The sequence below is a fragment of the Amblyomma americanum genome, chromosome 9 (assembly GCF_052857255.1).
Source record: "Amblyomma americanum isolate KBUSLIRL-KWMA chromosome 9, ASM5285725v1, whole genome shotgun sequence".
Lineage (NCBI taxonomy): Eukaryota > Metazoa > Arthropoda > Arachnida > Ixodida > Ixodidae > Amblyomma > Amblyomma americanum.
Window position 1 is genome coordinate 71,513,154 of NC_135505.1, and position 24,988 is coordinate 71,538,141.

Sequence of the window (24,988 nt, forward strand, 5' to 3'; positions counted from 1 at the left end):
ACTAATTTTACTTGCGTGTTTTCTTTCAGAGTATGTTTCATGCATTAGAGTACACGGATCATGGCGTGGTATTCACCTACTCGTAAATAATATACAATTTAAGTTCTGGTTAATGTCGTTTCGGTTTTGATCTCATCAACCTAACGATGGTTGTGACGTGTATTGATCTTTAGGTCACGTGACGCACGCTGATACGCCGTCTGTTGTCATTCCATCGTTTGGAACGGACTGGTTTCAGTGTTGTAGTGAATTATAACTACGTATTAGTGATTATATTTCTGTTGTGCGTGTGTGTGTGTGTGTGTGTGTGTGTGTGTGTGTGTGCGTGTGTGTGTGTGTGTGTGTGTGTGTGTGTGTGTGTGTGTGTGTGTGTGTGTGTGTTACGCAATCTAATCTGATCTAACGGTCAACTACGCGTCATAAGTGATCACAATGACCGTACAGTTGATGAAACCGAAACCGAAACAGCGTCAAGACTAAATCAGTTATGAACTATTTAGACGTCGCAGGTGAATAACACGTAGTGATTTATTTATTATCTTGTGTAACGTATCATCGGAATGAATAAAACAGGTTAGATAAATTAAGTGTCTATAGTCCTAGAACATGGATACCGTATGTGCATCTGACAATAATGCGGTGAACTAAGTAGCATATAGTCTAGTTTTCTGTAACAACTGTTTTTTTCCCGTTGTCCTGCTTTACTGCAGCTGTGGCTACGTTATTCCATGAAAATTCTTAAACATCTTACCACACAAATTCGCCCAATTTCCCTCCTTTTTGGCTCTCGCAATAATTTAGAGAAACAAGCAGAACAGGTAGCGTACGCAAGAGAAGGAATTCACAAGAAGAAATTCACACAAATGAATTCCTTTTCTTGATTACGCGTCGTGTTCTGCTGGTCTCTCCACCTGGTACCAATGCACAAGCTGGCCCAACAAGCTACGCTTCTACAGTTCTGGCAATCAGCTTTTACGCCATGAAATAAATGCGTGGCAAAATGGGAACTGAGGCTCTATTTTGCTCCAAAGATAGTAAAGAAAATCCTGTACCTCCGCATTTTAGGCACCGCATTCACGTCTTGTCTAGATTTGAATCGAATTGAGAGTGCTCGGCAGGGGGGCGCTGGCCACTCTCCCGCAACACGGAATCTCGCGGTAGCTGTCATCATCATCACCATCCTGTTGAGCCAGCCAGTCCCGCAAAACCAGAGAGAGGAGAGCGTGCGTGTGTATGTGTGCGAGCGAGTGAGCGTGTTTTCGCGAAAGTGTGTAGTACGAGTTTGTAATATGCGCGAATCGTGAGAGACAACTGCCACAGCGGGAGCGTGCCTTAGGTTTTCGCCGCCCTCGATACTGCCCTAAAAGCGGGGGTTATGTTTGCACTCACGTTGGTCCGCCAGTAAGTACTGCCTGCACGTTGCTGCAGCCGCTGCGGGCGCCCCTTCAAAAACCTTTGCACGTCTTTCCAGTCCGCCACATAGGCACTTGAGTAAACGCCGTAGAGGCCCGCCGCTACGGAATAGACCTACGGGCAGCATGAGAATAAGGGATCGCGATCGAGCGGGAGCCGAACGTTTAGTCTGTCGGCCGTGCGGCCAATGTTTGTTTGTGCTGGCAAAAGCAGCCCGGCGTTTCGCCGTGAATGCGGGCCCGAAAAGGCGAAGCCTTACAACGCTATCGCGCGGCGTTTCTTTTTAGAGTGACTGGAGATATGTAGATGCGCTTTCAACTCATTCTACTGTCGCCGGTTGTTGTTTGGGGAGGTTTTGTTTTTTTCTAGCAAAAAAAAAGGACGCGTGCCTTGTCGGGCGCAGCGTCGCCGCGTATTCGCCATCAACTTTCTCAACTCGTTCGAGACCGGCGGTATATTTATACAGCTTCGCGCCTGACCCAAATCATCAATGCAGAGATGCTTTTAGCCGGTATGTTTATGCAAGGCGTGAATGATGCGCGCATTGGAGTTATGGAGGCAGCGAAATCCGCAGGCTGGGAACAGTTGCTAGCCGCTGACGCAGTCCGATTGTGCCGGGATGTGGTGAAGAAGAAACAAAAACACGCCGGCGCCGGGGTGCTCTCGTCTGAACGTCTGCCGCCTTTCCTGCGATGGTGTAGTGCTTCTCTGATCGCATTTCTCACGTTTTTTTTTTCCCCTACATTCCTTTCAGTGGTGAGACACTACACAACAAAGACAACGTTATTCAAGGTGAGGCTTCCGCGATATTTGGTGACATTATTCCTTCAACAACCTACCTTCTTTATTTCAAAGTTTTATTTGTGTTGGCTAGAGCTTTGTCTGACGCCTGAACTTTGGTGACTTGCTGAAGTCATATTCACACCTTCGAGAAAGGACGAATGTATGAATATGACCAGCCATGATAAACTGGTGTCAATAAGAAATATGCAGTGTCTCTCATCTGAGAAATTAGTGCTATGGATAACGTCATTTCGTGATTGTTTTGTTAGCAAGCTGGCATCTTTGGAGAATCTCTTCTAGCCAGCCGCACGGAAAGGCATCTTTCCATAGCTGGCAGAATCTGTGCATGTTCAAGTTCACTTATTAGCCTTTCTTGTGCTTAGCAACAGACCGATGTGTCATGCTCTTTGTGTTCAAACTGTGCATTCAGCCTGGTTTGTGTTTGAATGTTTTCAGCATTCATGAGTGCCAAGGATCATCCATAACTTGTGCTCGCAAGTGTGTGTTGACGAAGTGCCATGGTGCTCAGAAGCACAAAGCTTTCTCAGCTACACTGAGAGTTTTGAAGTTGTTTATATGTTGTCTTTGTGCATTGCTTTGCTGCATTAACCTACTTGACGTACAGTTGTAGCGTTCTAGAATGCGTGACTGACGTTGTAGCTAGCGTATTGTAATGTGAACTGCGCAGTTATTTGTGTCGGGTTTTCATGCCTATTTTCCATGGAACAGTGTGCTAAACTGCTGACTGAACTACTCTAAACCTCCAGGTTTAGGACGGTTTAGGTTGGAGTGACAGGGTTCAGGCCTGTTTTTTTTTTTAACTTACTGAGTTGCTGGATGCGTTATCATTTTTAATACATCAGGAGGTCCCTAAGCTGCAAACTGGGGAGAAGGGGATGAGGAGGTTATATGCTATGAATTGAGAAACTAGTGGAAGTGGGTAGGAAAAATGTGCTAAGTTTCATAGCAAGCTATTAGTATAAACATGTATAAATTGTGTACCCTGAAAAATAATAGGTTTGGTCTTAACTGGGTTTATGGGGTTTAATGTCCCAAAGCGACTCTGGCTATAAGGAATGCCATTGGAAGGCTACAGATAATTCGACCACCTGGGGTTCTCTGACGTGAACAATAGTAGGCAATTTAGATACATATGTTTTGAAATGTATTCAGCAGAGTCTATAGCTACAAAAGTAATGTGGCATCAGTTGCACAATATTCGGAAAAGCATAAATAATGAATTTAGTTTGGGCATTCGTGCTGAAAGTTATTTTTAGAAACATGCCTTAATATATTTAGGTAGCTGATTTCATAACAAGGAAGCCCCAAAATTTGCTGAAAACATTTCGCAGTTCTTATATTGCTAACATTTCCCTCTCTTCAGTACAACAGGACATTTTTCAATATACCTGGTAAAACATTTTTGAAATTGTGAAACGAAACCTAAACTCAGTTGCATCACCAGAGGCAGTCAGTTATTTTTGAAAAAACTTTCAGGTGAGCTTTCAATGGCTAAAGAAGCAGTGATAACGACAACTCTGTTTGTGAAGTGGCTGAACTAACCATGTACTAGTTTTAAAACGCTTCTATGACAATCGAGGAGTGGTTTCAACGTGCTAGAAACGTTGGCACCTGAAATTAAGCTTACAAAAGTGGCAAGTGTTTTAACTTATTTGCTCACAAATGAACTCCGCGCAATGGCCAAATGTGCTGATAATGATAATGATGGGGTGGAAATTACAGTAAATTCATTCAGGGCAGAAGCTGGCCTGCATCGATGGAGTGCCGCATTCTAATTACAAAGGGACCAGTCTCACTGAAAATACAGCTGTACTTAGCTTGAAAAGACCAAAGATGGAAATACAGGTGTCGCTGTCAATGAGCGATTTTGCAACTAAATTTTGCGTGCTTTGACACCGATTTTGGGGTCAGATCAGAGAGGTTGCACTACTCCGCTAATCGCTTCAGAATGGCAGCAGCCCGTCCTTTTTGGTAAGGGTGTCGCAACTTCTAAATTAACTAGCGAGAAGCATTTTAAATCCGATTTCCGGAGCTTCTTTTGCTGCTGGGCAGTGCTGTGCGGTGTCAGTGCACATTAAGATCCCCAGGTGGTCGAAATTATTCGGGAGACCTTCACTGTGCCACCTCTTTCTTCCTTTCTTCTTTCATTCTCTCCTTTATATGTTCCCCTTGTGGCATGGTTTGGTTGTCTCCCCAGGTATGTGAGATGGTTACTATGTCATTTCCTTTCCTTAAAACCAATTTTGAATTTTTTTGCTGGACAGACATGACCAAAGCCAGAGAATCAACTTTTATTGAGGACAGTTATTGGGTGATGTCATCCTCACTGTTCCCATGGGCCTTGAAAGAGCACCTAGTTGCCCTGTATTAAATGCCGGAACGCTCGTCTTTATGCATTGAATAGTGTTCCCGAGTTGACCACTGTGTCGTTGTGACAAGTGGTTAGCTTTCCTAACTAGCCATAGTGCCATGAAGTTGTCAGCAACGTCGCCATTGTGCAGCTGTTTTGTTGCGTCACCTAACTTGATAGGTGGTTTCATTGTTCTGGAATGTACGACTGGCTGGTTAGCATCTGTTAATGCCTGAATGAATCACTTTTTTTTTGTAAGGTTTGCACCTGCAGTTTTACAGTGATACGAGGGCACTAGTTTAGATCTTGGCAAGCCTGCAAAAATACGGCGAGGAATTAAGCAAAAAATTGCAGCTACGTTTTTGCTCAAGCTTTAAAGGAACCCTGAGGAACGGCTTAGTCAACGTTTGTTAAGATTAAAAATTGATTTTATAATTTTTTCTGCCTATGTTGATTCTTGTTCATTATTGAAATACGCATTTAATAGTGAGATAGCATTTAGGTTGTGTCTTGCAAGAAATTTCAGACTTCTCTGTCACGAAATTTCTTGATTGGTCGAGAAGGTCACGACATCATCAGTACCACATGACCACCAGTGGAATAATCATAGGGCACTACCAAATCTGAGGATGCCCATAATTCCGAAGTTGGTCCACCCCCAAACTTTTGGAAATAGGCCTACTCAGAAAATGGATTAAGGTGGATTATTGGGTGGATTAAGGTGGATTTCTAGGTCCCATATGATAATACAATGAAAGGTACTCAAACGTTCTAAAAGGTGATGACTCATGCATACCATATAAGGGCAATCGAACCGGTTCCAACAGGAGTTCCAACAAGAAGACCATTAGACACTCATTGAAGACACCATAGCAGGTAACCTAAAATGCTATCACATATTCTTCTTTAACAGTGTAGTTAAGAAGGCCCCAAGTTTGTGCCAAGAAAATTGTGATTAAAAATGGAGCATTATTTTTCCTGCTGCGCCGTCGTCGTGTCAAACTTAAGATTACACACGATCACCGTTTCGATCTCAAGGATGACATACTTTAGCTCATGGACTCTTTCTGGACATCATCGCAGTTTTTTGGGGGGGAAAACAGCCGGTGGAAGCAATATATGTATTCCAGTTATTCTCTTTTCCAGCTTACAAAGCCTTCATTTTAAGTGGAAGTAGCATCTCTTATCAGTAGAACACAGTTATCTATAGATAAAGGTCAACAGGTTTAGTACAGATTTGATTAATCCAACAGACAGGGTCATGTATCAAATGACCAGGGTAAATTCTTGCCATTTCATTTGCAATATGTATAGGTAACAGCTGTCTGTAACTATATATTTACTCTTTGGTTTTGCTCCAGGCTGTTCATTGACAGCTTGTTTTAACAATGTCAGTGGCAGCCTGACTACTGCAAGCTGGATTTTATGGCGACAAGCATCATGTTTGTTGCGCAAAAGCGTGCTTATGAGGTAGAATGGTAAGCACTCTGTGTGTGTGCAAGCATATAAAGCAGAGAGAAGGCTTCGTAGGGGAAACTCAACAAACAAAACAGCACACTACACATACACCAAAATAACACTACAGAAAACACCGCAGTCCTATCACACTAATGGTCCTCATGTATAAACCACAAAGTCACACTCATACAGTCTTGCTACCAAACGCGGGTGGTTCACACGCTATCTCGGACGCGGAGTACGGACAAAAACCCAAGTGGTACCTTGTTTCAAGAGACGGCGCTGTTCTACGAGGGGATGTTGAGGAGGATCAGGTGAAGGGAGTCGGTGCTGCCACGTCGCCTTAGCTGGATGTCGGCATTGGAACGTCCTCGTACCGGTGACGAGGTCTGGGAGGTAACAACACCCACTGGCTGAGCGTCGCTCTGCAGGCACTGACACAGGGCCCGCTTTCTGAAGAAGGGGCTCGGCGTAGTGGTCCACGGGACCGAGTGGGCACCACGCCTGGTCAGTAGGCCTCACGATCGAATACCTCCTGCAGTAGCTGACGGCCATGCGCCAACGTCCGCACCTACTACGCTTCTCCTGTCCACATCGCCACCCCTCCTTTTATACGTCCACTTCATTTTTTTCTACTTCTGCCTTGTTTTCGGTTTCGTGGTCGTCTTCTCCTTATCTTCCAAAAATACCACTGCCCCTCTCTTTTCTTCCCTCTTCTCTTTCTCTCAAGTGCCATGTGCCAATTAACATGCCTTTCATTAGGTCCACTGTTTTACTCATCCCTATTTTCTTTTTTGCTCATGACACTATGGCATTATCACCAACGTCATTGCAGCTAGAAAGCCAGTGGTTGTTGGGCTAATGTTGGGTTTCAGACCAGATACTGACCATATAGCTTTTCAAGTGTAGATTGCTTAGATGTGGCGTTTATCAGGTTGTGGGGATTAACCTTATGAAACCAGGCCAAATCTCTCAACTGAACCCGATGTCTATTCATCGCTGGGAAGTACAAAAACTGTGTGCGAGATGATCTAGCTGTTTAGGAAGACTGCCACGATCGCTTTTAAACGTGGAAGCTTATCAGTGGTGTCAAATATAATGGTGTTGAGGTTTGTCCTGCTGTGTCAAATGAGCGTAACCTAGTTAGGGCTAACATTTCGAGCCTAAATGTTCTGTTGGCACTGACATCAGCCAACATATATTTTTACGTGTAGCAGGCAAATTGAAGATGGATTGTGTCGATTTATTACTGTGTTCCAATGACAGAAACTATAGCATCACTGAAAACAGCTTTTATAGATAGTTTTGATGATTATTGATTAATTCAGGTTTTTACTATGGTAAGGAGTCTCCATATATCTCAGCTGACACATTTCTGGTCGTGATGGCACCACAGTTGAATTTGTGCCTGGGCAGGTGCTGCCACTCTTGCGGCCTTTTGTGGTGCCTGCATTCATTAGCTGCTTTAAGTGTCGAGCGCACATGTCAAGCAGGCTGACTACGAAGAGCAGAGGCGTCACCGGAACTAGTAGCGTGTATGATAGCTTTTGCTGTGGAATAACACTGCAGCGAACTAGAATTAAAGTACAGTGTGGAACAGAGCTCTGAAATCATACCAATTGGGAAGCTTCGCTTCAAAAAGTTACTATTTTCAGCAGCCACTTCCCAGTTCTTACAGATGGCGGCGCCATCTGGAAGAGACAAATATAAGCTGTTGCTGTATGTCACCATTGTTCTCGGAAATGAGCTTTTTTTCTTCTTTACCTCTTAATTTATCTTTCGGACTATCGTTTGATTGAAAGTCCCCTATTTTGAGTGAAAGGAATTTCGAACTGTTATGTGTAAGGATTTTTGTTAATGCACCTGTTTCACTGATTTTGTTGCTAGGCAGTTGTGTGTTGATCAACAATCTTGAAGTTTGCAACTTGAACGCAGTTTACGTTATTGACTGCGAACAGCATGGCCATCTTAAAGATCCGAATTTTGGTTACCTCGCACGGCTTTTTTTTGGTGATGCACCTTATGGAAAGTTTTGCAGCCGTTAATATCAAAGGCCGCTTGCGTGGAAAGCAGTGCCCCCCATGAAGATCACTGCATGTTATGCGAAATAATACTGCTGTAGTCTTTAAGACCAGCCAGCTAGTGTCACTAAGAAAGCGAGGGTCGTGCGATATTAGGTGCAGTGGCACCGGTTAAAGTAGTTAAGGCTAGTTGGTGCGCCATAAGGATGAAACAAATAGAGCTACAAAGACAGGAATGAAGAGAGAGATACAAGAAAAGCTATTGGTTTCTTAACCAGAGATGAGTCTAGAAAGTGTTCTTATTCGGGCTTCTTTGCATGGTACTGAGCCATTTAGATTTTCGTGCTTTAGTAGTAGTTTATTGTGGTGTGGTTGAATTCTGATTATTTACGGTCCTTGCAAAAGTTCTGGGTCTTTTTTCATTTGAAAATCCTTGGGGGACACAAATTCCTTTTAAAGCTGCTGAGGGACCCTTTATGTCATTGCTTCTGTCCCTTCCTGCTAGACACACATGTGCAAATGAGCACCTCAAAAAAAAAAAAAGCCAAATTCAGTTAACACATTCACTGCATCCTGGGTCACCGGTGGGTCATAACACAGCGGGATTAGGGCTCTGAAAATCACTGCCGCACTCAGTGGGTCAATAATGACACTGGCTGTGTAGTGAAAAGAGGGGGGGACATTCCTTGAAATTACTTCCCGCCTACACCCCTGGTTTTCTTGGCAGTGCTCTTTTTGGGCATGTACCACCCAGTAACACCCCACACCTGCATCCCCCCCTATTTGCTCTACTCTGTTGCCATGGGCCCCACAGGCCCCTCCCAAAAAAAATTTCTGGCTATTTGCCTGACTGCCAGGAACCAGAGTCCTACAGAGCCCAGTATGAGAAACCCTGGTGTAAGGTGTGGTAAAACCAACGCTTTGCCAAAGACAATTGAAGTGGGGAATGTCTTACCGAGTGAAGTTGTGAATTCTCTGAACGCTGGTGTGTTCGGAGAAAAAGTAGAGCTGTCTTTTCTTTTGGGGGTGGGCCGCATGTAAAAGTGATGTGATTTGAGTATTATGAGATTGTTATCACCATTTCACTCCTGTTCCTATCATTCCTTCCTTGTCCGTGCTGTTTTTTTTTTTGTGCACATGATTTGGCCCACTCCAGTATATAAGCCTGACGAAGGCTTACAGTGCTAGTGAATAAATGTATAAATTGAGCAGCACGAGGCTTGCTCTTGCATGCTTGCTTGCTCAGCCGATTTCGAGCAAGCACCTCTTTTGCACCTTGCGCATCACTTTCTCAATCAGGTCAGCTGGATGTTCCGCTGTCGAGCATCGGCCTGGAGCAGGCAGAGCTCCTTGGAAAGCACCTGCAGCAGCAGAAGTTCACCCACGTCTACAGCAGTGACCTTTCACGTGCCAAACAGGTGCGTCCAGCACATTCTCTGGAACCAAGCAGAGAAACGCGCCGTGTGGAAAGTAGAGATGACTGTTGTGAAGTGGTCTCTAACCCTGTGATATGGCGGTTGTATTGCATACAGGGCAAACAGCAAAAGTTTGTACAGTTTTCATTTATGCTTCCCATGGTATATATCAATCCCTTTCTTACATTAGTGAAGAACAAACTTTTTCTAACATGTTTTTCCGAAGTGTAAGGCCAATGTGGCAGCCTATCAGAGAGGCTGATGGCCTGCAGGCACATCATGTCACTGGAATAGCTTACCATAGTGGTAAAGCAGCCAAAAATTTGTAGCTCTTCCCTTGCACTAGGCAGAGGGTGAAACAGCTCTAAATTTTTTTAAAGATTTATTGCTTGGTCCTGAGTGTTTGTGTGCATTTTTATCTTTCTTTTACATTCAGAAATTGTCATAGTTCTATAAATTTATTTACCCGAATAACTGTATTTTTGCTATAAAATTACTAGCTTTTTACTTTTGTGCAGTTAGGTCTGCTAATGAGAAAATAATGAAGATTGCAAATTTTATCCGGTGCTTATGCTGCCTAGCCATTACAGAGTGCTTGCACCACCAGTGCAATCAGTGGCTTTGCAGAATTGTATCTTACCTTTACATCTTTTCAAGGGCTCTTAAAAATAACTTTTCTCGTTGCTTCGATGCATAATCGAACTTTCCATTTGTGTTGCCAGTTATATGAAATTCCATTGTTATGCAAATGCTATGTTTATGACAAAAATTGCTGTTAATGGTGTCTTGCATGCAACATAACCAAATGAACATTCACTTCCACCGCGGAGTGGCATCTTATGTTTTGTATGTTGCAAATTGATTTGATTCACAGCATGGGCCTCTGTGTGTTTGTCCCAGGATTTTGTAAACGGGAAATATTGTATTCAATATTTTAACCCAGTTACTTTTTTCTCTTGGTGTTTGGTTAGGAAAGTTCTGCATCCATGCATCTGGGCTTATTTTTACGTTTGCTGCAGTGGAGCCTTTGAGTGAAAATGTTGCCTGTTAGGCACCAGTCAGTGGCCTAAGGTAGGGCATGGGAAGCATTAGTGATGTTTTGTTGCCCGAAGCAGTATCTGAATTCACCCACCATGCGTATGCTTATGTTTTTGTCTCCAGACAGCCCTGTCGATCTTGGAGAAGAACCAGGTGACGCCCGGTCCCATTGTTGAAGACCAGCGGCTCCGGGAGCGGGTGAGTGCTCTGTTGTGAGAGATCGCTACTCACAGGGAGTGCCTAAACTACAGCTGTGTGCAGAAAACTGCAAGGCAGCCACACTATTGCGGGAAGTACCTTTGTGCTTAACCTGTGGAATTTCGTGATCCTCATGGAATTGCCAGCATTCTAATGACTTGTACCTTGTTGTTAGTGCTATGACTTCCTATAATGTAAAGATGTGCCAAGCAGAAAAACTTTTCTCTGCAAGGCATGCCGTAATTGAAGTCCTTTGGATATGACGATGCAGTAACTGTAACAAAGCAGTTTGAGCGGTCTTATGACTTCACTATAGCAGGATTTAACCCTGCAGCCACTTCGAAGGAAAGATTCGTGGCACAAAACATGAGAGCTGCTGACAACTAATGAAAAGCGCATCCAATATGTGGGGTTCTCACTTGTTTGTGCCCAAATTTTTCTCGCAGTCACATGACTGTTTGTAAGAAACTGCTGTGCTCTCCTTGTGCGTGATTGGGCTTTCCTGGGACCAAAACCTGTGGGCATCTACTTCAGGCGTATTTTCGACCGAGTAGATGTTGCGGTTCAATTTGTCTTGTTGCTCAGAGAAACAAGATGGCTCAAACCTTACAGTCACCAGAGGCTTTGGAATATGTCATCACAATGTGAACTTTGTTATCATGATGTTGAACTACATTCAATTTTCCGTTCAAAATGGAATGATTGCAGAGTATGGAAATGCTGGAATGTTACCCAAACTTAAAATTGGACAGCTACATTGCACAGGCGGAAGAGTGGTGTTAAAGGGACAAAATATGAAAATGAGACAAGACGGAGTGCAAGTTAAGTGCAAGCACAGAAGAACACACAAAGTACTTGTGGACAATTTTTAAAACTGTCTAACCTGTTTGTGACACAATACCTGAAGGTAACGAAAAGGCTTAAAGTTAAATTGTTAGCGCAGCGTGATGAGCCGTGGCGAAAAAAATTAGATTTAATGTTGAGAGACGGGAAAAGAGCATAATTGATGAGTGAACAAATGTATGTTAATGACATCCTGGTCAAAACCGAGAATAAGAAACGGGCCTGGGCAGGGCTTGTTATGCTAATTGCAAGATGACCGATAGTTAGGTAGCACACGGTAGCACAGTGTTAGGTGGGCTGACGAGATTAGGTTAGAAAGATTGTGGTGCAGCTGGCACAGGACGGGGCCTTTGGGAAAGGCGTTTGTCCTACAGCAGATGTTGTTAGGCTGGTAATGATGATGACAAAGGCCTGCCGGCTCAGGGCTCTGCCACATAGGTGCCATGGCTTTCGGCACCTTGCTGCCAATCAACAAAGCCGAGGCCCTGCATTTGTGTCTCACAATTTCACTGCATTTTATCCCAGAACATGCCATCTTTCTTAGAACTCAATGTTGAATCGATTCATTAATCGGTGAATGACAAAAACTGGTCAGGTGGAGCACTGACCGGACATTGTGATGTTTTCTGCACAGAAATTTGGCTCGGTGGAAGGCCGTAGCTTCTGCTACCTGAAGGAGGCCTCCAACAAGGCCAACCAGTCGGTGGGCTCCTACACGCCACCGGGCGCCGAGACACTAGCCCAGGTGGGTCCTACACGTCACTCTGCTCGCTCCCACATTCTGATCTGTCAACGGGACAGTGAGGGCAAATGAAAGTCTTCCCGCTAACGACAAAGCGCTACCTGAAATTTGTGAACACCTGAATACCCCCTTTTTTTCTTTACTCTCGGAGGGGGCCTGAAGGACCGCAGAAATATCTGAAAAATCAAATTTCACCCCCAAAGAAATCACCAACCTTTGATTGCCAGTATGGTGGAGGAAGGGGTCAGTAAATTTGAGGCACATTGTAAAGCTTTGTGTGACACTAAATCGGGTCGTGGCATGATTTAGTGTCACGCGAATATGCCCCAGAATATGCCCCAAGTTTACATGTGCACATGGCGGGTGGCGACCAGTTTCATGAGCCTGGTGTTTAGTAACTGTAGTGCCTTTGGCACTTCGCGGACCAATGTACTGGATAGGACAGAGCCCAGACGCGGAAGCGAACCCTCTTCTGTGGGAACTGTGCTGCACGCCCGGAATGAAAAGGTGAAGATGGTGGAGCACGTGTGCCATCGGTGTTGGCCTTCCTTGAAAGCCTTGCAACCAGGGTCGAATACCAGCCTCAGAACTGGCTATATGTTACTGCATGCACTCTGTGTAAGCATGTGTATAACCACTCATCAAAACGTCAGATATTGTCAGTGTCACGATAACAAATTCAGGACTGCAGTGCATTTTGTCGTGGGTACATGCTTCTCGCTTTGAAGACCACCACCATTTTCCTCCGCTGACTGTATCCATAAAGGTGTACAGTTAAACCTGGTTATAATGAAATTGACAAAAGTCCAAGATTTTTCATTACATCCAGGTTTTCATTACACGCAGTTTTCGCAAGAACAGTCGAAAGGGCACTGCAGAACAGAAACCAGAATAAAAAATGTAGGCGAAATCATCTTGAAAATGTTTACAGAAAACTGCTTTACTTGAAGTCATAAACACGGAGAAACGTTTCGCGATTGCGCTAATAGTGCGACCACAGTAGCAGCCACCGCCACCTCCGCCACGGCTCCCGCATTGTCGTTATGAGTGGGGTCTGATGAAGGGGGAGGTGGGGGCACCACGGCCGAGCTAAAGGGTAATGAAGAATGTTGAAGAATTTGCTATATGGAGGTTCGTTATATCCAGGTTTAACTGTATGCCTTCCACGCACTTCGCTGCTTCCTGTTTGTGTATTCGCGATGAAAGGACTTGGCACAGCAGAGTTCTGCAAACTGTGACAACTTGGAGACGACGTTGGAGAATGACCGAAGCGTGGCTTTGTGTTAGAGCATCTGCCTTGCAGTCGGGAGGTGCTTGGGTTCAACCCCTAGTACCGCCGGGGACCCACCGGTTTTCTGATGTTTGCAACTCTTACCCCGGCCAGGTACTTGGCTCTTCTGGGGTGAGATGCTTGGGAAAAGGGTCTTGGACCAGACAGTTCCCTTGACAGATCAGAGATAAGTTCCGCCGTCAAGCAACCCTAAATCTGCCTCGTGTGGTAGAAGCCCAACTTGTGGCCCTTTTTCAGTGGACACGGCGGAGTAGCACGGCAGGTATCATGTGGGCGGACAGCGCGCGATGTTCCGGACGCGTTGAGAGCCCGCACGCGCCGCAGGTTGAACCTTTGCCGCCGATACGGGGCTCGCGTCCGGGAAACTCGAAACCACGTGCACAAAGTGCCAGCCCGCAGAGAATATCAGCCCCACCATTTAACCCTTTGAGGCACCATTTAGAAATTTGGTTCAGAATAAATATTTTTTAACCTAAATAGCATGTTTATGCCTTAAAAAAGCCAGTTCATTAGTTTTCCAGTGGAACACATCAGTGGTTAATTTTTTACATGCTTGTACAACACTTCTTACAAACTGCCAAACTGGGATATTAAAATTTCAGGATTTCCAAAATTAACACCTTATGAATCATGGAATCATTTTCAGTTCGAGGACACACATTGCTAGAAATTCAGAAAAAAATATATATATATAGCAGTATTGGCTACATGTCTGCGAATAAGGTGCCATCAGTTTTGATGAAATCTGGGGGCCAGTTGGCAGGCATCTCTTTAACACCGCCAGCGATACTGTTAGCTCGCTCCGGCCATTCGATCAGGTCCCTACTTCGTCGCCACTGTTGTGTCATGACACGCATGCCAAGTGAGCAACCAGAAAAAGACAAGGGTTTATTTCATGAGCCTTATTCTTGTAGCCCGCACTTGCATTATCACCACCAGACGTCATCTGCGCGGGTGCCCTCGTTATCGCAGTCTGATCGCCTATCGCTAGCACCATGTCTGTGCATAAAACAAGCCTAGCTGTTGCTCCTCTGGCCTTCTCGTTTGCATTCATCATGTGCCGTCAATACTTCTCCAACACTTTTATGTTGACCTGTTCACCTGTTAACTGTTTAATACACATCTTACTTGGGTGTTCTTTACCAGCATTTCAATTTACCAACAATTGAACTGAATGGCATTTACTAATGTTACACGGCTGCGCCAACTACCTTTGAAATGTCACAGGCAGTTGAACTCACAAGATGGTTGTCGACGGACTTGTCACATCGGATGATGTGGTGGAACACTGTTGAGATTTCAAAGGCATTTAAGTTTAGCTGAAGCCATACAGGTGGGGGTAGTACAGATGAACGGGTCAGTTGACAAGATGGCGGCCGGCGGACTTGCCGCTTCGGATGATTTAGTGGAGTGCTGTTAAGATCTCAAAGGCAGTTCAGTTGAGCTTAAGTCGTGCAGGTGGGGGGTCCAGTTGAACGGGTCGATTGACAAGATGGTGGCCGGTGGACTTGCAGCATCGGGTGATACTGTGGAGTGCTGTTAAGATGTCAAAAGCATTTCAGTTTAGCTGAAGTTCTGAAGTCGGGGTGAGAGGGTCCAGTTGGAACGGGTCAGTTGACAAGATGGCAGCCGGCGGACTTGCCGCATCAAGTGATTCAGTGGAGTGCTGTTAAGATCTGAAAGGCAGTTCAGTTGAGCTGAAGTCGTGCAGGTGAGGGGGTCCAGTTGAACGGGTCAATTGACAAGATGATGTTAGATGGGCTTGCCGTATCGGATGATTCCACTGAATACCGTTGAGATCTCAAAGGAAGATCATTTTAGCTGAGGTCGGTGGTCTCAATTGAGCTGGTCAGCTGTCAAGATGACAGACTTGCCGCATTGGATAATTCAGTGGAATTTCATGCTACCGTCTGTTCTCAAATCATGAAAAAGTTTCTGTCCTGGCTAGTATAAGTGCAAACCTACAACTTTCACTAATCGCACGAGTGCAAACACGTGCAGCAGGATCTTAAGGATGCTGCCAAATGAGCAAGCCAAATATGTCTCTACTGGAATATCTTGACTAGATGTGATGTTCAGCTGTGGTGTATGCAAAATGGAAAAATTGCACACAAATTGGAATTGAATGGTGAGGTGTGTGAAATTGATGTTTAAAATTATAGATACCATTAGTGCAAGCGTATTTTTATACATAAATTGCCCTGACATGGCAGGATCACGTGATCAAGAGGCTAAACTGAGTTTCGTAGAACCTACTGCTGATTGCCATTCAGTTCATCAGTTGGAAACTGAATTAGCGTTCAATTGAACGGCAGTTGAGAGTGCCCTTTTAACACGAGTGTTAAATAGGACTAGGAGATAAAAGTGTACTAGGTCCCTTCCCCTGCCCTCCACGACTATGGCATGCACTGAGCTTTCAGTTTTCGTGCCTTCAGGACATCGGCCGTTTTGTTGGGACACTAAAGAGAAATAGAAAAATCGCAATTGCAATTCTCCAGTCGTGGCTGGCTGTGAACCAGTTGTGGCCAGGTGAAGTTTCAGGACTCTGCAAGTGGTGGCACCGCATGTGCCTTACTTTTACATGCTTTTATGCGGTTTGCTTGCTTATCAGTGCTTTGTTTTTGGTAACAGTTGCGTATTTGCTATCACGCAGCGCTAACCTATCAATGTAGCTTAACATTCCGCTTTAGTGATCTTTTAAAAATCAGTGTTTTTTGTATCAGCAGTGGAAATGTCCTGAGATGCCTCTATAGTGGACACCTCTTTTACAAAATGACCTGTATAAGAAAGGATGCCGCATGTCCTGCCCAGATTTGTATCCCCATGCAATTTTAATGCCGCATTAGCAAAGATCACTACAGCGAAATTGCCTGTTCAGCTGGGCAACTCTCGTATTCTTGCTTGCTAGCTTGTCAGAAATTAATACAGACTGCAGTGCATGCTCTGGTATCACCAATGTTTCATTTGAGGAATTTTCCCTTTTTCATGGAATTTCAGGGGTAAAATTTGGCAGAAAGGAAATTTTTAGTTTTTCAGGGAATTTTAACCACCAAAATTGTGTTACTGCTTTCTAAATTGCCGGAGTTTTCAAGCTGCTACAGGGAAAAAAGTGCCTGAAATACGGATTTTAGAGCCTAGTTGGGGAAATTCTCAGTTAAGACATTGAACAGCACATTCTGGTAATGCACCACATGGCAGGGAGTGCGCCAGAACTGTGCAGTGGTGCAGAAACGAGCCTTCCTCCCTTTGCGCACCACTCTTCCTGAACTGCCACAGCTGCAGCCTTGTGGCAGGTAAAAAGAAAGGAAGGAAACGCAGGTGGGGAAGCAGGACAAAAGACGGCATCAACTAGCTTGCTCCCCTCTGCCCCCCTCCCCTTATCACTTCAGTTCTCCACTGCAGAGCTCCTTTGGAAATCATCATCATCATCATTTATTGATCCCTTAAGGACCCTTCTCAGGGTATTACATAAGTGTTGGGGGAGCGACGTACGTAGGAAAATACAAGAACAAAGTCAAAGAGGCTGAAAAAAAAAAACAAATCTAGTAAAACATACAATGAGGGCAATAAACATACAATGAGGACAATTAGGACAACAAATACAATCAATAACATCAAATGAGAACACTATTAAAACAGTTACAAAAAAAATCAATCGAGTAGAGAAGGGGATTTACAAACGAGTGGCTCAAGCACATCAAACTATGGTCGACAAAAGGAATATTGACAAATTTAATGTTCAAAGAAAGGCAGTAACCGGTCTTTGAATTTTACAGGGTAACTTTCCATGACAGTAGAATCTGGCAATTCATTCCATTCCTGTATTGCAATTGGTAGAAATGACTTATTAAAAGCAGATGTTGATCCATGCAGGCGCTGTATACTTAAGCTGTTCAATAAGCGTGGATGAAGGTGGATGAAGAAAAGATTGGCGCAGATGCGTGAAATGATAGAATATCTTGTGAAAGAGGCATAGTCGTGATATCTTACGGCAAAAGACCAATGAGGGGAGATCCAGCGATGATTTTATACTGCTGATACTGATTTTGTAGTCCTATTTTGAAGATATAAAGCGCACAGATTCGTTCTGCACAGATTCTAAAGAGTTGATGAGATACCTAAGTCTGATGTGGACACTAGATTGCGCATGCATATTCGAGTTTGGATCGTACGAAGGTTTCATATGCCAGTTTACGGAGGGCCGGGGGCGACAACGATAATGCTCTTCAAATAAAGCCCAGTGTTTTGGAACACTCCGTGACCAGTTTAATTATATGCTTGGGCCAATTTAGATTGCTTGAGATTAGGATACCGAGGTAACGATACGTTAGTACTTGTGAAATATTGACTGAGTTTAAAGAGTACACGTGGGTGATGTTAGAGCGTTTGCGCGAAACTTACATAAACTTGCATTTTGAGATATTAAGCTGCATCAGCCACTCTTTGCACCAGTCATCTATTAAAATTAAGTCATCCTGAAGCGTGGTCTGGTCGGTTTGAGATGAAATTCGGTGGTAGAGGACACAGTCATCTGCGAAGAGGCGTATTGATGATGAAATACCACAAGGAAGGTCGTTAATATAGATGAGAAAAAGAAGCGGGCCAAGGACTGAGCCCTGTGGAACGCCAGAAAGAACCTTGGTTGAGGCTGAAGAATGCCCTCCCGTGACGGTGAACTGAAAGTGGTCAGTGAGGAAGCATTTGATCCATGATAAGATTAATGGGTCTAGGCTGTGAGAAGAAAGTTTACAGATGGAGTCTCAAGTGAGGAACACAATCAAAAGCCTTAGAAAAGTCTAAGAATATAACATCAGTTTGAAAAAATGAATCCAGGTTTAAATGAAGATCAGTAGTGAATTCAAAAAGCTGCGACTCACAAGAAAGACCAGAGCGGAAACCGTGCTGATTAGTGAAGAAGAATGCGTTGTTGTCAAGGTGTACGGCAACTTGAGAATAAATGACGTGTTCCATTAGTTTGCAGGCGATGTGTGTTAAAGATATTGGGCGATAATTTGATGGATCAGACCGGTTGCCACTTTTAAATACAGGAACTACTTTGCTAATTTTCCAATCTGTTGGAAGAGCGCTTTGAGCGAGGGACTGGGCAAATATTATCTGCAATATACGGCTGGTTGGGACTTTGGTGGCTTTAAGTATTTTGGCAGAAATGCTATCAGGACCGGGGCTACTTGATAATTTCAGCTTGTCGATAAGCTTTTCTATACCTTCCGCAGTGACTATAATGGGCGGCATCCGTGAAAAACTGGTACCAGGAAATTTTGGAATATTATCTTTCGGCTCATGGGTAAAAACTGAAGAAAAGTACGACTTCATTACATCGGATCGATTGTCTGGCAGCACATGTGAACCATCCGAGTTAAAAAGTGATATGTCGTGCGTATGATGACTAATTGGGGAAAGAAGACTCCAAAACATTTGGGGATTTTGGTTCATTATGTGCAGAAGATCCTCGTGGAAGAACTTCCTTTTGTACTGCTTCAGTAGTCGTGCATAGTCTTTGAGACACGTGAAATACATTTTTCCCACCTGACGGCTGAGTTGGATTGCTTAGCAATGCGAAAAAGGTGTTTTTTCGTACGTGAAAGACTCTTTAGGGTACCACTGAACCATGGCTTACCTGCATCGCCACAAGTGGAAATGACTGGGATATCTGCCTCTACTGTGGCACCTCTTTCTTCTTTCACTCCCACCTTCTTCCCTTCCGCCACTGAGCATTTAAGGTGTCCATGGAGAAGTGCGAAAGTTACTGCACCTTTATTTCCTCAAAAACAATTTTCAGCTCCTTTTTTCTCCACTGCAAGTGCAAGAATGGGTACTTCTGTTTCGCACATTACCGAGTTACTGAGGTGCTGAGTTGCTCTCGGTGAGCTGGGGTTTCGACTACTGAATAAAAAATATAGCTTATGAACTGGTAAACATTGTCTAAAAATTTGTAATTAAATCAGAACAATTCATCTCATCTGTTCTCAGTTTTATGTAGTGATTTTTTTTTAGTGAAGCTGCTCTCAAGGGCCCTTATAAACCTCCATTGAGGTGATTCCCATCGAGTTCAGTAATAAATGAAAACTGCTGTGTAGGGCTGACCAATCCCCATTGAGTTAAACAGCCATTGATTCATTGGGCATTGAAAGCTGCTCATGTGACAAAAATACTAAATACATTGGCTGAAATCTCTGCCCTTCCATGAAAGAACTCTCTTTTTCTCTCTCTTTGCAAAGTGTTTGTGAAAACCTTGCAACGAGGCCATAAAGGTGCCAGTAGTGCAATTTCGCTTGGTTCTCGCCCCCATTTCATGCCAGCTTTGAGGTGCCCACATTAGTTGGCCATTTGGTGGTGAATTTACATATATGCGTGCAGACATACAGTAATTCCTCGTTATAACGAAGTCAGCGGGACGGCGAAAAAATTCGTTATAAGCTGTAATTCGATATAAGCGAGCACCCGAGAAAATCTAAAGCAGTCGAGCTTTAATTGCACCGCAACGGCAAGAAGTCAAAATACAATGTATTCAGTGAAGCAAAACTTTATTCAGGTGCAAAAAAGGCAGTGAGCTTTGGGTGTTTCAAGTTCTTACCGGGCGTGTGCAACCCCTGCTCTAATCTGACCAAGCATTGCACTAGGCCGCGGTCGCCGCCCATGCATTCAACCTTTGGGGTATTTCGAATTGCGAAGGCAGTGGCCGCTTTCGGGCAGGGGGGGGTCACGGAAATGCCGTGGCTCGAGTCTGAGGTTGTGTTTGTTGTGCTCAAAAAATGATTAGCCACGCATTGTAGGTGCGCAGCGCGATCGTGAAAAATGAACGGTTTTGCAGTAGGGGCTTCGCATGATTACGGGCATTTCTTTTTTTCCCGATGTGTACAGCTGTGAAGTTTGCAATTGAGTTTTTCGGCAAGAGTTTTTGAGCGCATCAATGTCGACGACACTGTGCTAATTCTACGGTTCTAGCGTCAGTGTTCGCGCAGCGTTGCGTCCGCGCCGTTGACAGATGTCTAGCAACAAAATTCAATAACCCTACTGCGCATTTAGACCGTTTGTCTAGTCGGATGGCGTGAATCAAGCATGACCGGCTTGAGAAAATCGCCGGGGAAAGACCGTGGTTGCGTTGACCCGCCATGTTGACAGCCCAACTCGCCGCTGGCGACGCTCGGGTTTTTTCGTGTTTTCGACAAGTTATTGGGTGAATTTGCGCCGTGAAAAGTGCACCGAAGCTAGGGGCGGTGTTTTATTGCGATTGCAGGCCGATTATGGCAAGCGGCAAGCAAATTTCTAAACCGGCTTCCCCAAAGTCGTCTTCACGATTTGTTAACGTAGCTCCTCGCATCGAACACGGCAAAAGGCGTGTGACCAGCAGTCGCTTGCGACGAGGCAGCAGCCTGACAACACCGTTGTTCACGATTGCAAGCGCGACCAGCGGGTCGCCTTCTCGTTTGAAGCGAAAACTCTCGGGAATGACGTTCGCACGCTTTCGAGAGTTTTCGTCTGCTTTGGCCGATGTGAAATGGTTAGGCTTAGCGACGACTGCGGCAGCCAGGGAGCAGCTCAGTTCGTTGCCGAAAGCTCACCTCGCTCGCGACTCGCAAGAATGAATGGGCACATAATCGAAAGGACACTTCTTTTGTGCTTTTTGGCACGTTTCAGCGCCAGAAAATGTTCTTTAGAGCGGTAAAATTTTGCTCACTGAGCGCGCCCCATGGAATGCTATGGCGCAAGTCTGCCCACGGTCTTTCGGCCACTTTTCGGCATCCAAGAGACCGCAGTTTTCTGGCGTAGCAAAGTGTCACGAAAATTTTGTTTTCATTTTGATTCTATCATGGGAGACACCAGCGATGCGACTATGACCGATTCGGGCGCGCTTCCGTTCGCATCCGCTGTAAACAGCTGGGGGCACTCGGCACTCGGTTGGTACCCGGTACTAGGCAGGTCATCGGTCTTAGGTTTGGTCACTGTTGGTTTTTTTATGTGTGCCACTGCCTTTTTTTTCGCATCCATGTATAGTTTTTCCGGTTCTGATTTCCACCTTCCGCCAATTGTCATCGTCCATTTTGTGTCTGCTCACATCTGTGCCTCGGCTTGCCTGGGTTGCATCGGCACGGTGTATTTCAGCATTCGAACAGTCCTTTCATAATCGAGCTGCTACACTATGCCTCAGCCCATAGCAGACTAATTGACTTGTTTCGTGCTCAGTCGATAGATGAACACCGCAGAAAACTGTGCTGTTATGAGAGAAGGAGAGGGGGAGAGCTTAGGTGATGGCAGCAACACGTATAGAGCTTCCACAGTAACTGCAAGAGACTGTTGGTGTAAAGTGATGACCACACTTAGCACATGGGTAGTGTGGTGTGGGTGTGGGTGCCAAAGTAATTGATTGTAACATTTCTTTCGTGGCGTAATGTCATGACCTTAAATCGTAATTTTCACTTCAAGCCACTGAGTCACGCAGACACGCACAGCACTACCTCTCATGGATCAAGTGGATGCAAGCCGCTCCTGGTTCCGTGCTGTTTCAGATTTGTTGCACGCTCTCGCCGCTGAGATTATTTTGCTTATGGGTCTACCTAAATGCTTTCTTTACCTCCCGACGATGCTTGCCACGCAGGTCCGGCAACGCGCCGTCGCCTTCTTCGATGACCTCTGCCAGCTGCTGCGCGGAGCGCCCCCTACCGAGGACCTGGAGAACCTGAGCCCCAGCAAGCGCAAGCGTGAAGACCAACCCCCACTGAGCAGCTCGCCTCCCTCCTTCCTGCCTTCCCATAACTCTCCAGCATCGGCAACGACGACTCCCACCTTTGCCGATGAGTTCATCCGTGCCGCACTCGGCCCCGGTGCCGCCGTGGCAGCGGCAACCACGGACGATGGCAGCGTCACCGCTGACCCAGCGCCCAATGTCTCCCTCTCACCGCTCGTGGAACAGTGGCCCCCAGACCCGCCCCGCAAGCTGTCCGCGTGCAGCTCATCCGACGACGGCGAAGTAGCGGGAAGTGGAGGAGGTGGCGGAGGAGGTGCGTTGCTGGCCAGCGTCCTGGTGGTGAGCCACGGCGCCCTCCTCCGCGAAATGGTACGGCACCTGGTCGAAGACCTGGGCTGCTGCGTGCCGGGCGGCCGCTGCCAGGCGCTCCGCATCAGCCCCAATGCGGGCATCTCCAAGTTCACCGTGTCGGGACCGCGCGACCGGCCCCAGCGTCGTCTGCCACTTGATCCATGACCGGCAGCACCTGATGGGCGGCAGCGCGTGTCCCTTCCTGAGTCAAAGCGTTGGTGGGGTGGAGGTTCGGCGCGATTCATCAACGCCTCGGCGGCGAGAGCCGCAGCCCGCGGGCCTATCGGCGGACGCGACAGCGCTTTAGTGGGGAGATGGGAACCGGGACTGTTGTGAAGCCCTGTGGTCTGTCTCGCTGGGACAGTGCAACACTGTGGGAGCTGAAGCTTGCATGACCTAATTGGGTGTGAGCGGATTTAAAGTAGGTAAACATGTTACCACTACCACGTTTACTCCTGTTAACCACTGCCTGCATTTGTGTGCAGGTGGAACCAGAATAAGAGGGGCTGTTCTGAAAATCAGATGTGGTGGGAGGTAATGGGGTATCGAATTTGAAATAGGCATGCTAGTTAAACATGTCACCTCTATTACCGTTATTCGTGTTGAGCACTGCCTGGATTTGTATACAAGTGGAATCTGTATGAAAGGCACAAATATGAGCACATGCTGATGCGGTCTGATTCCTTGCCTCCAGCTGCTCTAAAATTGGGCTTATACCCCAATTGCAAATGCGACAGACTGTGCCTCCATTTCTTAAAAGTGAAGAGTTTTAAAAACTCCACTGTGCTCTAAAAAGCACCTCGCTATGCGTAGCTGGCACATTGTTTTCTACACAGACTGCATGGAAACACAATGGGGCACGCCACAATGGTATAGAACAGCTGTAAGGGCATCTTTGTGCCTACTTGTTCCCTTTTGTGTAGCTTCTACTTGTACAGTCCCTATATGCAGTAAACATTTGCTGGATGCAGCTGAAGTTATACTAATGGTATGACATTACGTTTATCCTTCTGTGCACTCATAAGAATCATAATTTCCTGACATGTACGCTGACAGAGTGTCAGCCATTGAGCACGAGCCTTTCCCAGAGACTAACCAGTCAGGCACAGAGTTTGAACCATCTGCTTCCTTGCGAATTTCGTTGCCGATTCACGTTCCCGCCGTAGCTCCCGCAGCTATGCACGGTTTCGGCGAGACAGCGTGTGGCAGTGCGGGGACTGTTGTGGTTCGTGTCGCCGCCTTTGTGCGAGCAGCGCGGTTTTTTTTTTCTACGTTTTACTTCTTTTTTTTCCCTCCTGTTCGTGTGTGCATCACGTGGAAGCAGTATTTTGCACCTTGTAAGTGTGGACTTCGAGACGTCGGAAGTGAAAGAGCGTGCAAGGCAGTGTGGGTGTGGTGCTGTGTTCTGCCTCTCACTCCTTGACCTCCCCACCTTCTCTCTCTCTCTCTCTCTTTTTTTTTTGTGCTGGGAACGTTGTCGACAAAGCGGGAGTGCGTCGTATTCTCGAGCATCGACAGTGGCTAGCTGATGTCACAATCGGCGACAAACCGAGACCAAGCCGTAAGCTTTTTGTGATCGATTGTGCAGGTTTTTTTTTTTTTTAAGGACTGGTCTGACAATCGTGGCTGCCAGCTATCTTTTCGTGGCCAGGGTCAGTGGTGCACAGCGGCCAAATTTCCTGATGTGTGGCCTCCAAAGCAAGTGAAGTCCGAGGTGTCAGATTTTGGTAGCAGTGTTGGGATCGGTATATAGGTGAAGACAAGCAGAAGGTTTTTGCAAAAGTTGGGTGTCTTTTTTCCCAACGACCTTCCTTTGACTTTTAATTCTCCTTTAGCCTCACCGCGACATCGATGTTGCGTGCATCTTTCTTTCTCTGTGTTTGTGAAGTTGGTAAGGACCCCCTTCTTTTTGGGGGCCCTTGCCAGGTCCTCAACATTTGGGACAGCGCTTTTTGCGGAAACTAATGTTTGTTTAAAATTTTTCAGCACTGCGAGTAATTGGAAGCACACATTCTTTCCTCAGTTGTCGTCAGCACCAATTCCAGACAGACCTTTCTATTGCCATGTAGCACCAATTCATTCACCATGACATTTCGCGAAACGAAAGGCACTCGCTGAAAGTGACACAAAACTGCTTGGGCAGCGTTTTTAACTCACTCTGGGCTGCTTGACTTCACTTAACGCAGCTCAGTGGGACTAGGCTTGCAAAGTGGAAATCAGACATGCTTGGTGATATTTCCTTGTTGACCTCACTGTCATGACTTGTTAACAGTTGCACTCAGTTTTTACAGTGAAAGGAACAAGTTTTGGTCATTTGAACCTCACTAGGTTCCTTGCTTCTGCAGTAATTGTGATCT

General features: G+C 45.5%; 1 protein-coding gene across 1 annotated transcript; it reads left to right on the top strand.

Annotated features, from left to right (window-relative positions):
• The first annotated feature begins 1,228 nt into the window (after window positions 1–1,228).
• On the top strand, window positions 1,229–23,084 carry LOC144105261 (fructose-2,6-bisphosphatase TIGAR-like). Its single transcript, XM_077638402.1, is given in 7 exon segments — window positions 1,229–1,401; window positions 2,168–2,205; window positions 9,346–9,464; window positions 10,623–10,697; window positions 12,175–12,285; window positions 22,191–22,772; window positions 22,774–23,084. Coding segments are annotated over 7 exon segments (1,116 nt in total). The 5' UTR covers window positions 1,229–1,375; the 3' UTR covers window positions 22,939–23,084.
• The last annotated feature ends 1,904 nt before the right edge of the window (window positions 23,085–24,988 follow it).